Source organism: Rhipicephalus sanguineus, chromosome 8 (assembly GCF_013339695.2).
Source record: "Rhipicephalus sanguineus isolate Rsan-2018 chromosome 8, BIME_Rsan_1.4, whole genome shotgun sequence".
Taxonomy (NCBI): domain Eukaryota; kingdom Metazoa; phylum Arthropoda; class Arachnida; order Ixodida; family Ixodidae; genus Rhipicephalus; species Rhipicephalus sanguineus.
In genome coordinates, this window is record NC_051183.1 from 77,831,661 (window position 1) to 77,850,426 (window position 18,766).

General features: G+C 47.7%; 1 protein-coding gene across 1 annotated transcript in view; it reads right to left on the minus strand.

The window, feature by feature from the left end:
* The window catches only part of LOC119402132 (steroid hormone receptor ERR1-like), a 110,974-nt gene that overhangs the window by 14,715 nt on the left and 77,493 nt on the right, over positions 1-18,766 (minus strand). Inside the window, 3 exon segments of the mRNA XM_049418510.1 lie at positions 1,496-1,612; positions 3,986-4,180; positions 5,128-5,358. Coding sequence (XP_049274467.1) covers positions 1,496-1,612; positions 3,986-4,180; positions 5,128-5,350 — 535 coding nt within the window. The 5' untranslated portion in view covers positions 5,351-5,358.

The window sequence follows — 18,766 nt, forward strand, 5'->3', positions numbered from 1 at the left end:
GAGCTTAATCGGAAGTGGCAATGAAAGAGTTCATACTACAAAGTGCATAACTTTAAAAGGCCACATACGGAAAACAATAATACCTGTGTCAAGCAAGCAAGTTAGGTCTATTTATGAGGAGTACACTTCAGCTAAAGTGCGCTTTACCATATCTTAACGACACAAGTGGAGTGTTACTCGCAGAAGAATATACACAGGTTGGAGCGTGTTCTGTAAATGTACTTTGCTGCGTCTCAGCCAGTATTCACTCCAATGCTTGTATAAAAAACAGCTGAGTGTCTTGGTGAGAAAGAAAAAAAAAACTTAACTGTTGTTATGTATAGTAATTCAATGCAAAACGGTCATACTTTGGAATGTTCTTTTTTTTCATGGCTCTAGACTGCGAAATGGCTCTAACTGCGAGTGCGTTTTTCTTCGAAAAACGCACTCGCTGTCTAGAGCCATTTCTTATGTGCTACAAGTGCACTCTGTTCTCCCGTTTAGCAACACGCAACTAAAGTGTCACTCAGGCTTCCGAGGCACAGTCCCCGTGAGTGCAATTAACTTGCCCGCTTAGTGTGGGTGTAAATCACTTTAGACTGAAAAACTGCGCTTTCGAAACTTTATTGTCGTTAATGTCGCCATCACATGTTCATTACTAAAATGAGAAAAGAAAGGTCAAAGGTCAATTCTCGAATTTTCAGTTGAAACTTCTGCACGTGAACATCAGTGTGACGTCGCAGGTTTCAAAGTGTTTTTTTTCTTACTTCGACCATGGTGGCTCAATAAAGTTTCCGGAAACTTGCTGTGAAAAGCCTCTGGCTTCCTTCTTACACAAAGTGATTCATTTTTATTGATAAAAAAAATTATTTAGGCTCCAGCAAACTGTCGCAAAAATCTATGAAGTCATGGCAAGCCAGTGCGGGAACCAAGACAGTGCGGAAAGTAAGCACCTTCTCAGAGCAAATAGCGCATTCTTGATATTGTGAAAGTGTAATCTATGGGGGTGTGCAAATATTCAAAACTTGCAATGTTCTATTCGAATAGTTCCGTGTTCAATTAGATTCGCAAGGCACTTTTACTATTCGAAATACTACCTGAACACCACAAAACTTCATAACAAGTATTGAAATCAGAACAAAGAATTACACAACTGTGCTAACTTTCACCAACTTTGATGCACAAATAGACAAATTAGTTTCAGTTGCCACACTGCCACAACTATTTGAAAAATATATGATTCAATTCACCCCTGCTGTTTATTATTCAAATTCGTTTCGAAGTTGAAAATTTCTTATTCGCACACCCCCTAGTAATTTAGTGATACTACGAGCAAATTTCTTTAGTGTCTTTTTTAAGAAAATTCAACTAAGGCAACTTCAAATATGAAGCAAGAGTGATATATATCACATGTGAGAGTTGAAAATGAAAATGTTGACGAAAGAAACCTACATTACTGCGCTGACGTACGAACAGACGAGCGCGACGCGCGAGCTGAGAGAGAGTGACCACCCACCTTCCTTGAGCATGCCCATTTTGAGGCACTTCTGAAACCGGCAGGCCTGGCACGCCTTGCGCCGCCGCTTGTTGATCTCGCAGTCACTCGACGCGGGACACGTGTATTCGATGTTGCCTGCAGGAAGGAGATGGGCAAGCAGGAAGTCAGGTCGTTTTTCACAAAACCACGATAATAGATAATTGTGAAGTATTACGTGGCACCACGTACTAATTTATGCATGATAGCACGTAATATATAATACCTGGTACTACATAATACATAGTACCACGTATTGAACACAGTTGCCGGGCAGGCAACTGTGCTCGAGAGTCATTTTATGCTCTGTGTCCCATGGCAGAAAGAAATCTTGGGAAGGGCACGTGCCCGGTGCGCTACCCCTTGGCTACACCACTGAGCACAACGTAGCATGTAATACCACATAACGTTTACGTAGTTTATGTAATATGTATACGCATTTATACGCTACACGGTTTACGTAGCATGCATACGTAGTACTTTTTTCCGTACTGCACAAAGGAAAGAAGATGACTTTTTAGCGCTCGTTTTTCTTTGTTGGACACAATAGTAATGATCATTAATATTCCGTACTGCATAGTATTGCAGAGCACAAAAAAATGAAGACCAAACGTTCATGAAATTCTGGGTCAATACACCAGCGTCAGAACGTCAGTGTGGTGCCAAGGATACCAAGTTTTGTCCTCACACTTGGGATCCCTTGGCGCAAGAAACAGTTCTCAAAGCGGAAAATCAAACCCACAGCTTCATACTCTGTGGCTGAAAATGTTAATTGAATCGCCTCACCGGACACAAGTTCAAAGCTTAGAGAGAATAATATAAGAAGTATACTCTGCCGTCATAATTTACACAAAATTTAACCAGCACAGTTGTAAAACAGATATCAGCGATGCACTAACCACGCAACAAAAGCAGCACCCGGCCACAGACTCTATTTACCACCGTAAATCACCGCTGTAGGCTTCGTGCTCAGACAGGCAGAGCAGGTGCCAAGATGTGTAAGATTAGCAAGGCACCACAGCTTCGCATGGGAGACGAGCCGTGACACGAGCCAAGGCCGGAGGGTCTCCCGAGGGAAACAGGAATGCGCACAACTCTGGCCCCAATCCAGCCGTGTCGTAGGGCTTTCGCGTGCGACAACAAGCTAAAACAACCCTTTCCTTACACTGTCACTTGTCGGCAATTCTGCGCGATGCATGCGTGACGAAAGTTTCACCGGATAAATTATTGGTGCGACACGATTGTGCGAACAGTGGCCACGATGCGTCGCTTGCACTCGCGACCGAAGCACTGTATAATGTACACCAGACGTGCAACCGTGCGATATGTCAAACGTAATCTGATGCAAGGGCACGTCTAGAAGCTGCCACTGTAGTAGAGCATAAAGTAGTTAAGTGAAACATGCTTTAAAATAGTCGTGCATCTAGAAGTTGTAATATCTCAGTCTTGGTTCTCTGCAGCCATTGTTGAATTTGTGCTGATAAACTCTAATAATAATAATCATAATAAACTCTAATAATAATATAATCATAATAGAAGTTGCGATATCCACAGCATTCGTTCTAGATAAAGCATCGTAGGTTGAAAGCAACTGTGCTGTGCAGCACATCAAGCAAGAATGATCCATTACTTCACCAGTACTTGTGTCGCTATCGTGGCATCTTTTGCTAAATACGAAAGTGCCCAATTTCCTTCCAGAAGCATTTATGTCCTGGGTGTTGAACCAGAATACTTGTCTCTGCAGTTTTAGTTTACAAGAAAAACTGTTTGGACCTGTTTCAAATGTCGAGAAGAAACACAAAGGCCGAAATCGATCTGAACTGGCACATGTTCATTTGCTAGCCTATGAAAATTTCTTTCAATATATGCATAAATTAATTTTGATCAAAAAGCAAACAGTGTTCTCAAGCTATGCACAAGCTCAGAAAAGGAAAGTTGACCTGCTATCCCAGCCCTGCTAGAGTGGATGATGTCCAGCGAAGCTGCTGAAATGCAACCACTTCAACTTCTAAGGCGGGTATACTATTAATTCAAAAGCATATGACCCATGAAGCAAAGAATCTGGCATTAGCATCTGAGGCAACCAAAACCCACGTGACCAAGCAGTGACATAACATTTGACATGATGACATCATCATGTAAAACGCCATGTGATGACATCATCACGTCAAATATCTAGGACGAAAAATGCCGACCAACCAAAGGCTTCGAAATGAACTGCCTTCAAGGTCGGTACACATTTTTTCGCGAGCGTGATGCCGCAAAAGTACCCGGCCAACCAGAAGTCCGTGCTGGGCTGCACTACACACTAACACTATACACGAATTTAGTTTCAGATTACACTACATCATTTTAGCACATCACTCCCAGTTCAACTATGAAAATGATGAGAGCTGTTGTCCACTGGTGATGGACAGGGTACTTGAACAGGATAAACTCAAAATAACCAAGACCATTTCAATTCCCACTCACCCTGGATGGTCCGCTTGAAGAACGCCTTGCAGGCCTCGCACGAAGCCACCCCATAGTGATAGCCCGATGCCACATCCCCGCACACGAGGCACAACCGCCGCGGCGAGTTGCCTCCGCCTCCGCCGCCACCACTGTGGTGGTTGCTGTTGTTGTGGTGGTGCCCCGACGAGCCCCGCGTTGAGTGGCCGCCGCCTGCTCGGAAGATAGAGCCAATAGACCCTTTCCATGACGCGCAAGTGCACTTCCCTGGGCTGCATATCCGCCCAACTAATGGTGGCACCCATCACAAGTCATTCAACATACCACTTTCCATGTCAAAATTAGTATTTTTGCTTGCTCAAAAAGAATATAACTGGTAACAAATTGTACAAGTATTTTGAGCCTGAGATTTGATGTTTTTTATGCAAATACAGAACATGACTGACTTCAGAATAAATATATATTTAATCACACTGTAATAAACATAAATTACCGAAAAACAAACAGATTAACGAATTACCACATTCTTTTTGTTGAAATAGAACACGAGTGCCTTATAATAGTTTGAAAGCTCCTTGTCATTTGGCTTTTGTACCATGGCCAATTCAAAATTAAATAGTTACATTATTTACTTCCCCCTTTCCTACACTCATCAAGAACCAAGCAAATCAGAATAATTAGATGACCTTCAAGACGTGATAATACACAAAAATATTCACTCTTTCCCTCAGCAATCTCTTACTGGGAAGACTTACCTAATAAACAGTGTTGTGTTGTAGTACTATACTATCTTGTTACCAAAGTTCAAATCATTCCTTTCTGTTCATGGCTGCCTTTTGTTTTACCCCTGTAATCACTCCTGCAAGGGCCATTTAAGCTCAAATATATACATTATACCCTTGTTAAACGGAACCTGAAGGGACCAGAAGAATGTGTTCTGTTTAAGAGGAGTTCCGTTTACTGAGAGAGGAGCAGGGGCGCAGAATCCAAGTATGAAACCAATCATATTAGGGCCAGTTGCTCTGTTCAAGCAGCAGTTACGTTTAAGAGACTTGCGTCTACTGAGAGTCTACTGTAAATAAAGTTGCGTAAGTTCGACACATTTACGGACAGTCCGTCCTAATTAGCGCCTGAAGGTATTAATGTGAACAAGTGATACTCACTGGAGCCATGGCCCGTGACCGGCGGGGAGGGTGGCGCCTGGTGCTTGATGCTGGTGGTGGAGGAGCAGGAGAACTCTCGGGGGCTGAGCGGCGGCGACAGGCTGGGCGAGTGGCACTGCAGCTTGCGGGGCGCCGCGTCGCCCGGTGACAGGGAGGACGAGGACGAGTACATGGTCAGCTCGTACGGCTCCTCCTCCTGCTTCACCAGCCCAGAGGACGCCATCTAGGACCCTGTGCACACGACCAGAGAAAAGACACTCACTTAGAGGATGTCACGTGCGGCACTTAATAACACTATCATCAGCAGCAGCAAGGAGCACACGGCTTGGCCGGCACAGTACGCTCGCGCCATGAGTGACCTCGGGTTCGCCGGGCTCTGAGCCGATGTGGAATAAAGAACGTTCCCCAAATGTTCAACTGACTGAGTGCAGTGTGTTGTAGCACCATGTGCCACAATCCACAAGCAGCAAAAAAGTGTACCGTAAAGTGACTTCGAGTGCGAATACCAGTAACGGAAAGAACGCAGTAAAGGGTCAGACAATGGCACTTTTACTATCTCCTGCCCCTCCAAGCTGTGAATTGAAGAGGACTTCAATTCACGAAACGACCAGATCAAGTGCTTACGCTTCTATTCACTAAAAGGTTTTGCACCAGACAATGCAGACAAGTAAAGAGAGTACAGAGTGTTCAAATACGTGCAGGAAAAAAGGAAATAACTGGCCTGCAAAATTTGTTGGTGACTGAAAAGGCACAGATGAAAAATTGTAAAATTATTTTTAAAACGACTTGCGTAAGCACATTAGGAAATTGAGTAGACATGCAATTATAGAAATAAAAAAAAGAGGGGGGGGGGAAGCCACATAGTTATGACCCTTAATTGGCGGGCTGCATTTTGTTCCATACATGCACTACACTGCTGCTGCAAAGAACTTTGTGCAAACAAACATCCACATTTTGATCACACTGACAGATTCCTCTCTTATACCTCACTCAATGCACAGTTAGTCCGACATCACTGCCCCGTCCCCCAGCCAGTGCACCCTCGCTCCTTCCTCCTCGCCCTTAAGTGCAGGACTCTGCGTACGCCTACGCGCGCCACCCGCGTTCGCGAGCGGCACCCGGCGGCGGAAACGGGCGTTAACACTAGAGAGACAACGCCACACCCGGTTGTAGCTACAGCCTGCCTTCCATGGATAGATCACCGGCGACGCCGCACAACAACAATCAGATCGCACGTCGCGGAGCGCGCATTCTGACACGTGCGCGTGGCGGGCAACGTGACGATATTCGCGTATTCGCGGGTCAGGTATTGGGAAATGTGCAAATGACGTACCAGGAAGTAGTTAACGGTTGTGCGCTTCCCCGGTCAGCGCGCTGCGTCCCAACACGTGTACAGTGTCATGTTTCTCAGACAGATGTTCGAAATGACGGCCGCACCGTTCGACTGAATTGAACTCAACCGAAAGTGAAACAAAAAAGAAGAAGAGTTTGCATGCCTTTGGCACGAGACCGGCAAACGTTGCGGGTCAGGTTTTGTTAGTTATTATTATTATTGTTTTTTGCTGTCCCGCGGCTGGGCAACCCCCGTATGAGAATCGGCCAAGAAGAGGGTGGACTTCTTTTCTTTTTCTCGAAGCTACATTTTCATGGCTACTGTAGCGTAAACGAAAAGCGAAACCATGCTCGCCGAAGCCATATCTTAAAATGGGAGGACTAGCTTGTAACAATGGTAACACTCAATTATCATGAAAAGTACAAAAAAAAGGAAGAGAAAAAAGAAAGCAGAAAGGAAATCGATGCAAGTTTAAATAGTGATCAGTAGGGCTCAATAAAGAATTCCGGGATGACAAAGGCGCTGCATCCCAGGAGACCTCCCACTGCATAAACGAAAGAACAACGCGATCTTCGGGCATTCAGTGTCCCGGGCCAAGCCTTCGAAGAGGTATTGTTTCCAAGTTTAAGCGTTTGTATTGCTCTTTTCTTTTACGGACCGGCGAAGAAAGCGACGAAATAAAACGAAGCGTTGACGTCGCTTTCCGCCTGCTTCGCAACTCGATGCCACACCGTGCACGCTTCCATCTTCTTCTTCACAGAAACACCGCGCCTGCCATCGCCTTTTTCCACCCCCCCCCCCTACCATGTTACCGCCCCAAAACATTCTGAAGAGCCGACCGACCGTGCACAAGGGGGGGGGGGGGGGAGCCTATAAACACGGCCCCTCAACCCCACGCTAACGCAAAAATAAAGGCCGGGCGCTTAGGAGCGAGCGGCACTTTTGCGCTGGGACCGTTATACGGGAGTTGCGCGAGCGCTTGCAAGCAAGCAAGAAACAAAGACGAGGCAAATGAACAGCTAAGCGAAGGGGCGCGGGGACCCAAAGCGGAGGCGGCAAACCGTGGAGCCGGGCCAAGGAGCGCGAGGCGGCGCTCCGGCGTCAACGGCGCTATACTCGAATGAGGGAGGGCTTTCTCGTAAAAGCCGTCTCCATCACCTCCCCATCTACTACATGCGTTTTCTTTTTTTCTAATCGTTTTGTTCTTTTTTTGCGGTTTTGTATTGACTGCTAACGATATGCGCGACACCGATGCAAGATATTTAGCGCAAGCGCTATCGAACAAGCGCCCGTGAAGGAGTAGCACAGCGGGAGCCCGTGAAAAAGAGGGAGAAAATTTCTGGAGCCCTCGCCCTATCGGGAAAATGGGGGCAACCGAAGCTTAGTGTGTGCGTGCCTGACGAATACTTTCTTTCTCTCTCTCTCTATAGTACTGCTCAATGCACCGTCCTAACCACAGGCGTGCGCACAGTGGGGGGGGGGGGGGGGCGCCCCCCTAATCACCAAAGAGGGGGGGGGGGGGCGCAAAATCTGCCCCGTACATTCACTTAGTAGGGTGGGGGGCGCTGCGATAAACCTTTGCCCCCTCCCCCCTTGATGGGGAACCCTGCGCACGCCTATGCTCCTGTCTCCTTCCTCCATGCCGGGGATGGGTCCTTCATCCACGTGCTTAGCAGCGCAACGCTTCAATTGCTACAGGCAACAACTATCGTCATGCGTTCATATCCAGGCAACAATGTAATGTGGCAACGTGAAATTACAAGTGACCTCGACAAGATGGTCACATTGCCATGTCAGAATCGGGTGATGGCCGACGAGCTCACGTTGAGAGGGCATCAGTTTATTGGAAAACGGCGCATACAAACACGACGCCTGTGACGAGCGGCATTCCTGTGTGCTCGCCGGCGCCGGATTTTTTTCGCGCACGACGCGCCGAAATCTGTGAATTACAAAAGTTTCGCTTAAAAAGTCGGCGGCTGTAAACTCGCAACAGCTTACGCTGTTAAAAAGAAGGAAAAATAACTGCACACGCCAGCGCTACTCGCGTATTATGTTTATTTATGACACCTTACAGGGCCCAAGAGAGCATTGGGTAAGGCGGACAAATGCAAAGCAATTGTGAGCGAAAAATACATCAATAAATACAGGGAAGTAAATGGAAAAAAATATTTACAGTGCAGTTAATGAGAAATTATTATAAAAAAATACAACGCAATACATTTTCAAACAGAGAAATAGCATTTCTTCTTCATTGGACTGATTCTTCAATGGATACCGGGACAAGCCGGTGCGTACCGGCGACGTGCAGTGTGACGTCACAAGGCAGTGTCGAAACGGCGACGCCTAGATCCACCGCCAATGAGTGTACGTCACCACGCTTTCCTCGAGCTCTTCGCGGCTCGCCCGTCAAGAACTCGCCTCGGCAGAGAAATTCCACGCGACATGATGCGTGAAAACAGCAATCACGACCTGGCAGTTGTCCACCGGAATCCGAGGCCCCCGAAATACGCCCCTTATTACACGTGCATGTTTCGCAATTTAAAGACGCATTCAGACAGGCAGCTTCGTTATGATGAGTTTGGAAATTAACTTCCTAGAACACCGAGGAAAGCTGCTCGCACCGTGAGAACGGGCACTGAAGTTTCGGCGCGAAATTCCAAAACTCAAATTTGGCCCCTTGTTTTCTCTTCTACCATACTAGCGTACCAGCTGTTACCCAATCTTAAAGAAACAAAGAAAAAGAAGAAGAACTCGTGCAACATACAAAAGATAATGAGCGACTAATAGATAAGAAGTGGACTGACATTTGTTTCGTAAAACACACCAACAAATTCAGTGATCGGCGTACAGGTGTGGTGTATAAGGTTCCGTTTAGCTGCGGCCACTTCTACGTAGGACAGACGGGCCGCTGTGTTAACCAGAGACCACTGCAGCATAAGAGATCGCTAACCAGAGGCTCACCTTCTAATCTATCCTTACATTGTCGAGAGTGTAAGTGCACACCAAAATTCGATGCACAGTTTTGTACCGGCACAGGAATGAAGAAAGCGTGTAATTAGTGAGGCTTGGTATATCGATAATAGTACTAGTAGCGCACACTGTTCTTAGACGTGCACCATGCATGTACGATGTTCGGCTGTCTGTCCTATTCTGTCACTAGCGCAAGATTTTGCGTACTAATTACCTGACCAATTAGAAGAAAATATTGTGTTTGTGTTCACAAGAGTTGGGTTTCTAAGAAACACAAGACACTATCACGCCGAAAAAAAAACAAAAAAAAAAAACGCCAGGCCTGCGCGGAAAGCGCAGCACAGTCCCAGCGAAAGCTGCAAGAGCGGCATTTCTAGAGCCCGTTGTAAACTCTCTTGTGTTTACTAATACAAGTACACTAGCAACGTACCCACTACGGCGCAAATCATAATTTCTGTGAAGTTGGGAAGCACCCACCACGACATTACTCGTCATTCTGCGGAGAAGCGAGGTACCATCTGTGAGGCATTATGTGCAGTTTCTTGATACGACGGCTGATGACGATGAAGAATTATGGCTCAGCCGTTTGTAATGGGTTGGAAGCTTTAAAGGACCCACTTGTTAAGTAGTTCGCGTTGTGTGACGCCCGGTCGTTATTTCACTCTCCCTCCACGCTTTAAAACATACGCTAACGTGAGAAAGAGAGAGATAGAGATAGGGGAATTAACTTTATTGAGACCCTGAGGAAATGGATCATGGGAGCTTTATGGGCTTCCTTGGCAACCAATAGAAGTGCACTTGCGAGGAACCCACTACGCTATAAATCATCATAATTTTTGTGAAGTAGGGAAGCAGCCACTATGCCATTTTTCGTCATTCTGCGGAGAACCGTGTAACTCGCTAAACACCTGTAAGGCATTATGTGCACTTTGTTGATGCTGTAGCTGATGACAATGAAGAATTATCGATCGCAGAGGCCTTTGTAATGGGTTGGAAGCATTCAACAACCCACTCGTTGTGCAATTCGCATTGTGTGACGCCCTGTTACAGAATTCGCGTTTGTGTGACGCCTGGTTATTTTACTCTTCTACCACACTACATTACATATGTTAATGTGGTTCCTTTCCGACATGAAGCCTGTATAAAGTCTTTTTGCAACGCAGTTTGAAGCACCGGCATGGCTCTGAGGTAACACTGGGCTGCCACGCAGAGGGCCCAGGTTGGATGGAACTTCGTTCCATCCTGGAAAGTTTTTCTTATTTCGAGCGATAGCGGTTACGGACACCGGCGGCGGCGGACAACTACGGCGGCAAAAACGGCCGTTGAAATGATCTCATAACAGCTTTCGCTGTAAAAAGCCGGCTCTATCTGGTCCTTATGCACGTAGCTGTAATCATTATAATCCAGTGTACGCCTAAAGGGCTCGCAGGGGATGACGTCAGTTTTAAATCGCGCGGAAAATCGATAAGAAAATGCAAAGAGTATCCCCACCCACGCCTTTGTTTTTTTCGGTACTAACATTCAAGACCTTTACAAAAGACGCGGGATTTGTACCAATTAGTTACCTTCGCCCCCCCCCCTCCCCTCTCTCTCTCTCTTATCCCACATTTTCTGAGATACAACCCCCTTCCCACTCTTCCTTGCGGCTTGCCAATGTGGGTGCGGTCGCTTGGCAGCTCCCATTCGTCACCGCTTTCCCGCTCGCCCCCATTTCGACAATATATAGTTTTGGCTCTCAACGCCCACGCTTTCCCTTCCTATTTACTTAACTTTCTCTCCCAAAGTGGAACGCCGTCCTCCGATAACGAAAAAAGAAAGGAAAAAAAGGAAAGAAATGGAAAACGAGCGTGAGATGGCGGTGACATGTTCCAGTGCTAGCACTCGAGAAAGAAAGAAAGAAAGAAAGAAAGAAAGAAAGAAAGAAAGAAAGAAAGAAAGAAAGAAAGAAAGAAAGAAAGAAAGAAAGAAAGAAAGAAAGAAAGAAAGAAAGAAAGAAAGAAGATTTAAGCAAAGAGTGCTTCGTGTGATCCCATGCCACAGTCTAATGAAACCAACATCAATCAAGCTAAGGAATGTATAGGTGACATTATTTGTAGCTTTTAACTGTAGTATGGCATAAATGGAAAAGAATAAAAGTGGGTGAGAAATCAACTTGCCGCAGGTAGGGACCGAACCTACAACCTTCGGATGACGCGTCCGACGCTCTACCAATTGAGCTACAGCGGCGCTCAATTGGTACAGCATCGGAGCGCCGTAGCTCAACTGGTAGCGAATGAGACGCGCCATCCGTAAGGTTGTAGGTTCGGTCCCTACCTGGGGCAAGTTGATCTGTCACCCACTTTTATCCTTTTCCACTTTGCTACGCCCCTGACAGCGGCACATATTGCCCCGACGGTATGCGGAGCCAGATCCTTGGGGCTGCGCACAAGATTTGCGCCTTGTTGCGTTTCATCGTTTCTTCTAGCACCCGTGTTCCCCGTGGGAAACGTAATACCCGCTAATGGCATACCAGCAGGCCCAAATAGCAACCTAAGGTGGAGCGAATTAAAGCCGAGAGATAGGTAAAACACACAACCGCACGCAGAATAACAAGCACACCGCGGCGGAAAAACCTGTCAGAAGCTGGGCTATACAGGCGCTCGGTGAGAGAAAGAGTGAAGCCAACGAAGAGGGGGAGAGAAAGAAAGACTGGAGAGGGCTAACAGGCCTAGGGCCCGAACCCGGAAGCCGAAGAGGCCGGCGGGGAAGGTGGGAGGGCGGGTGTTCTTAGCGAAGTGCCAAAGCAGAGCGCGCGCATCGGTTGCCACGTGACACCCCACACCGAGCCAGTTCACCCGATCTTTTCACCACCACCGCAGCAGCGGCAGCTGTCCCAAACTGGCACAACGCACGCCAAACGCGTCCCAGCCGACTTTTAAGACCCCGTAACACACACAACCCCAACCCAGGCACCCACGCTACCCTGCCGATAAAAAAAGATCGCTTGACTCCGTTCGTTTTCCTGGCGGTCGGACTTCTATCGCTAATACAAACGCGGATATATTTTCTCTCTCTCTCTCTCTCTCTATCTCGCACTCAAAGTGAAACTGAGCTTAGCTTCTGTAGCAAGCTTATCTCTCCAAGCCATAATTTTTAGCGGCAGCGGCAGCAATAAAGAAAATTCATTTTATTGACTGCAACACTGATTGTAGGCTGGCCAGTTGGCACGGCGCTGTGTGTGCGTGCTACATTTTGTTTAGTCGCTTGTGTCATATTTCGCTCATTCGACTGTTTCCCAAATGCGTCCGGTTATTTTCTTTCTTCGCTTTTAATCGGCACAGCTGAGCATATATTTCAATTTCGCCCGGACCTCGGCCAATAGATCACGCAGTCGGCAAGCGCCGTTACATAGGTCGAAGCCAAACCGAACTCAGTCGTCCACATCTTCGTCTTCCTTTTAGATGCGAAGTAATCTCTTGCTCGGGGGTATGTCCCGCGGCCTGCTAGTCCGCACTCACACTACGCATGCGCAACTCTCCTCCTTCCCTTTCTCCAACAGCTCCGCGTTACTCTCTCCACTTCTCTACCAGCACCTGCTTGCGCTTCTCCTGCGTTGTCGCTTCTGCTTTCGCGGCGCATGCGCTACTCTCCTCTAGCCTTCTCTCCTTCAAGTGGTATAGCGCTGCGCGCGTTCAGTACAGCGCTTGCTTTGGTTACAGTGTACTAGAGAGTACACTCTACTTCGGTTGACTCCTCTGAAATGCGGGCTCGACATGCCGAAATTCTCTCCTGTGCAGCGCCGCAATGAGCGCCAGCGCATGCGCGTTCCCTCCCCCTCTCCTCTCCTACGCTGCTCCCCTCTCGCGCGCCTGTAGACCGCGTTCCCCGCTCGCCCTGTGAGAATTACCGGCCAGGCTAGAGGGAAGACACGACGCGAGGTCGCTAGCATGCCCAGCGAGCGCGAACGGAACGCGATCGTGCAAGTGCTCCGGCTTCGCATCGCCTCATGATCCCCTTTAGTGGGAGATGGTGTAATTTTTTTCGTTCTAACGCACCACAGTTTCGTTTTAACGATCCACCCGCATTTCCCGCAGTGACATCAAACATCGCTCGCGGTTCGTCCCTTTCCATCCGTCCCTTCGCTGCGATGTTAGTGAATAACGAGGAATTTTCGCGAGATATTAGTATCTAAAGAACATCCAGATATGAGTATGAAAGATAGATATGAAATATACGAGTATCTCAAGGCTATTTAAAGAGAACGAGTACGCAGATATGAGCATCAAAACCGAGATATGAGTATGAGGTACGCCGTACAGTATAGGGGAGCGGGGAGTTTCCCGATTAACTTTCACCAGCTCTGGTTATTTGAACGCGCACAGAAAGCTAAACATACGCACGGGCCTCCATCCTTCCCTGAACTACTCTTTAGTAAACATTTGATGAGTACCGCATTAGCATGTCAGGCCGCATACAAAACGTGAGTTCGTAAGAGCCTGACTGATCCGAGGCTGTAAAATCCAAGCGCTATGTGGCCTACCACGTAATCAAAACCCATGTCCCTGGAAGCCAGAATTTCATTTTTATGGTCAACAGGCGTGCGCAGAGTTCCCCTTCAGGGGGGGGGGGGATGTTCGTCGCAGCGCCCCCCCCCCCTCCCAATTATGTCAATGTATGGCGCTGACATAGCGCCTCCCCCCCCCCCGAGTCACAGCGCCCCCCTCCCTATTATGTCAATGTGTGGGGCTGACCTTGCGCCACCCCCCCCATGCGCACGCCTATGATGGTCAACGAACCTTTATGTGTGTTTGTGCGTGTGTATACACACACGCAAAGTTGAAAATGTTCGGCCACGCAAAGGACGACAAGACGCCTTTGGCAAAAATAGGTCCGCCTATCGAAACGCCGGACCACACCGTGCGAGGCCGCTTAATTCTTGTCCATACAGCCTACACGATGAAGACTTAGTTTTTTTTTTTGTTTTTTTTTTCTCGATTCGCGGCACAAGCGTCGTGCGAGACACACTTTACTAAGACACACAAATATGCATATAGTGCACGAGAAAGCACGCACAGCGATGGGTAGCTTTCCATGCCTCGAGGTGCTGACGGGCCAAACGCCGCGGCCACGTGCCACGAGCGCGGGACCGACAGCCGCACAAAGGAAAAACATCCATCATCGGCAAACACCGAGGGGGCCCAATTCCTCGCATGTAAGCTACCGCGGAAGGCCGCGCTGCTTGCTCGGGGCTGCAGGCGAATGCTATGGAGTGGCGGTCGTCGCGAGAGGCCGATATTCACGACCGAAGCCGTGGTCATTTATAACCAGGCTTGTCTCGATGTGGACACCTTGTGGTTGCGCCACCCCTCTCCAGTATAACGCTTCAGTTATTGGGAAAGCTAAGACGCAAAAGGAAAGATTGTGAGAAGCTTTTCACATCTATAGACTACTTTACGCATGGGTTTCGGTGCCGCCATATTGGGCTGTGGCTGCGGCAGACGCATACGCGTGAATATGGTTGGGTTGACGCACTGGACGTTTCGTAACCTTATTAATTCACTTCACGATACACAAAAATGGGAAAACATTCGGTTAACAGGCCAAGGTGGCGGCGCCTATGTGTCTTACGTAAAATCGTCTAATATAGCCACGTTTGTCCCAATACGGAAACCTTGCGGTGTTCCGAGGTGCCGGGGGGGGGGGGGGGCGACACCTTTTTACGCGTTCGTGCATGTGGTTGTATGATGTGCGCGCGTATGTACGCTTATAGGAAATGCAAGAATATAGGGGGATGAGCGTCTGAAACACCTCACACCAACCCCTTGGCTACGACGATTTGGGGGGGGGGGGGTTCTTTAGCAGCACCAATCACAAGCTGCATTTTGTTATATTACATAACCTGATAAGTATATACTGCTGAAATGCAGCATGCGTGTAAACAGACTTCCAAATATAGACCACAGCAGTGACGGATTGATCTTCTGCGCTTCCCTCAACGAGCACAGTCTAGACATTTGTAGCCCATTCCACGGTTAACGAGAAGCGACTTGCAAATCTAATACGTCCCCGACCTGCATTACGGCCTGTGGATGATTTATAAAGCGAGGTCTGCACGTACACAAACGTTGCAGCGACTCGATTTTCTCTCCCCTACAACCTTTCTTTCTTTCTTTTTTTCTTTCGCACATATCATATGGAGAGCTGCAGTCTCTATGCCAGACGTACAGATAGCTCAAGATCGATACATTCGATTCGCATTGTGCCCACTGTGTAGACTTTCCATCGATCGCAAAATCGAGGCTCGAAAAAAAAAAACAAAAAAAACGACGGTTATTCTTCTAGAGCCGTCTGCGAAAACAAGCGACATAACGTGTTTACAAAAGCCGTGCAGTATAATGGACGATCAAAGAGGCGCGACGACAGCCTATGAATGCAGCAGGAAGTTAACACCATTGTCCGAATCAAACGGCATTTGTGTATAGAGACGCCACGCGCCGGCCGATTGCGTTCAGTCATTTTCGTGACTGACGTCACAGCTTCTTTCGATTCTTCGGGAGGCAAAGGAGGAATAAAGTTTTATTGAAACCAGCAATTTGGTTGGCTGGGACGTCTGGGGAACATTTTCTTTTTTCTTTTTGTTATCGCCGTCACGGAAGGCGGGCGAAATCTGTATTGCCAACGCAGTTGTAATACATCGCAAAACAGTCCAAAAAGAACAGCTGGGTGATCAGCGCTCGGTTGTCCACTTCAGTGCTGTCTTTTGTGCGGGCTACGATATTAAGGTGAACAGTATCAGTGTAATATGGAATGCCAGGATATTTTACCCAGAAAGGCTCGTAAGAAGTAAGAAGGCCTTCATATCTCAGAAACTCTGGGATTCACAAACAGGTGGACGTGTGCTGCAGATGCCTGGTCAGCCGCTAGCATTACCAAGAGACGTTAAGAGTATCGTCGGTTAAAAAAAAAAAGTCAGTTTCGCCGCAAGGGCGAAGCAATAAATGATATAGCAACAAATTAGAATGTTATACGAAGTAAGACTAGCGCCTAACTCCTTTAGGATCCGACATGACGTAAGTGAACAGAACGGTGGCGTGAGGAAACGCGGCCGCTGCAGCGAGCGAAGCGACCTTCGTAACTTAGTGGTGAGAAATGAGCACGTACAAAGGTATGAGCCGTCTGCTGATCCCGGTCAAGATAAGGCGCGCACGGCCGCTCAAGGTACGCAGTTTCTGCCGGAGTCACGCAGCCCCGCCCCCCTCCAGGACTCCCCATGGGCCTTTCGCGCTCCTTTCCGCTTGAGCCGCGATCGTCGGCTGCAGTCGCACGCTTTCACTCGCACATAGAACACACGACGCGCGGGGCAATGTTATCGCACTTGGACTTTATACGGAACCTCACGGCGACGGCGACGCCAGAAATGCGCCTCGAGTGTCCATATAATTGCTATCGCAATACAAGCAGGGAAGATATTGACGGAACCGGAGTCGCACCTTAGAGGCGTAACAGCAGAATGAAGAAATTAATGCTCGAACGATGAAAAAAAAAAAGCTAGCAAGAATTCTACAGTGCAACAGATGAAACAACACCTCCTGATTATATTACAAACTGCCGCAATGCTTCACGGGAAGAGGGATACCATTAAAGTTTATCATCACATTGAGCAGCATGCAGCGAATGATTAGGTTGTCACAGACTATACAGTAACATCAACTACTCAGCCAAAAAACGTTCCAAGAGGATCTCACAGTTCCAGCAGAACGCACATGTCCGAGGCGATCGGCATCCAACGCATTCGAAACTGCAGGTTTCGGCGCGCAAACGCTTGAAACACGTTATGCTTTCTACCGGTACTAATATGTGTGAGGAAAATAATCGGGAGGTGATAAAGGGGAACGAGATAAAGACAATGGTAACTGGTTAGTCATGCCCATGGAACTTGCGCAAACGCATAACAGCTGGACCGATCAGCTGCCGCTGTATAACGTACGGGAGCAGGCACTCATAAAGAAATATTTTTAAATCGTTCACACGTTCTCATATATTCCAATTACACATACCTTCTAAACCATTACTAAGTCCATCCTGACATTCCATGATACTGAGTATGCTTAATAAAGTTTCTGTGTTTGATTTCTAACGTCTTATTTATCAGTTTTGCATTACGCGATGAACCTGTTCATGTTGTATTTCGCATTGTGCAACAAGACTACACTAATTTTTGTTGTGTGATTGTGCAACACACTTGTCATATATTGATATTATGATGTTGAGCGGCCCGCGTGCTAAACAGTAATTAGGAGCAGAGGCCTCTTGTCAGGCTGTACAGCATTTAGCCAATGCTACCGCTCCTGTAAGAATTCAGGAGAAATAAACTTCAATTCAATTCAAGAGAGGGGCTCACTTGAAGGGGCCATGACACGGTGACCCAACAAATGGCGGTTTTTCAGTGAAAAATAGAAATAGGGAATCTATTGTGCACGTACATATATGACAAATGCAGTGTACAAGAATATTTTAGTACAAAATAAGCCCTAGAAGTCGCCGGTCATTAACTCCGCCAACCGGCGGCGACCGCCATTTCGCCATGGCGTGCGTGACGTCATGTGCGGCACGGAGCGGACCCGTCGTCTTCTACCAAGGTCTCAGCCGCTGCAAATCGTTCTATTTCATTGTCAAGCTGAGGAAAGTTGAAATAGCTCGACTGCACGCGCAGTTGACCAGGAAACAAAATTCTTGGCCAAGCTTCTAGGGTCTACTCTACTCTACTGACAGTTATAGTTTAGCGGGTTTAACGGAATAGCGGGCTTACCGGAATAGCGGGATCTAAGGGCGCATGCGCAGTACCGTAAACGACCCGTAGCGTTTACGGTACGCACGCTATTTTTCAGATTTAGCGTTAGCGTGTTTGCGTGGTTAACGTAGTGTACGTAAAACATGGCGGCGGTTTTCGACGCTCGCTTCGAACTGAATTTAGCGTTGATGTGGACGGATCCATAGGCGTGCGCAGGGTTCCCCATTAGGGGGGGCAAAGGTTCATCGCAGCGCCCCCCCCACCCTACTAAGTCAATGTATGGGGCAGATTTTGCGCCCCCCCCCCTTCTTAGGTGACTAGAAAAGTCAATGTACGGGGCAGATTTTGCGCCCCCCCTCAGGTGATTAGGGGGGCGGCCGCCCCCCCTGCCCCCCCTGTGCGCACGCCTATGGACGGATCCACTTTTTTCGTAGCAAACGACTGTGCGAAATGGCTTCGCTTGCCTTCAGGTAGCTTCGACAACACGGTATTACGGATATCTTAGCGTAGTTTTTGAGATCGCTTCCCATTTCGAAGGTCCCTAGGCCTATCTAGAAATCGGTATA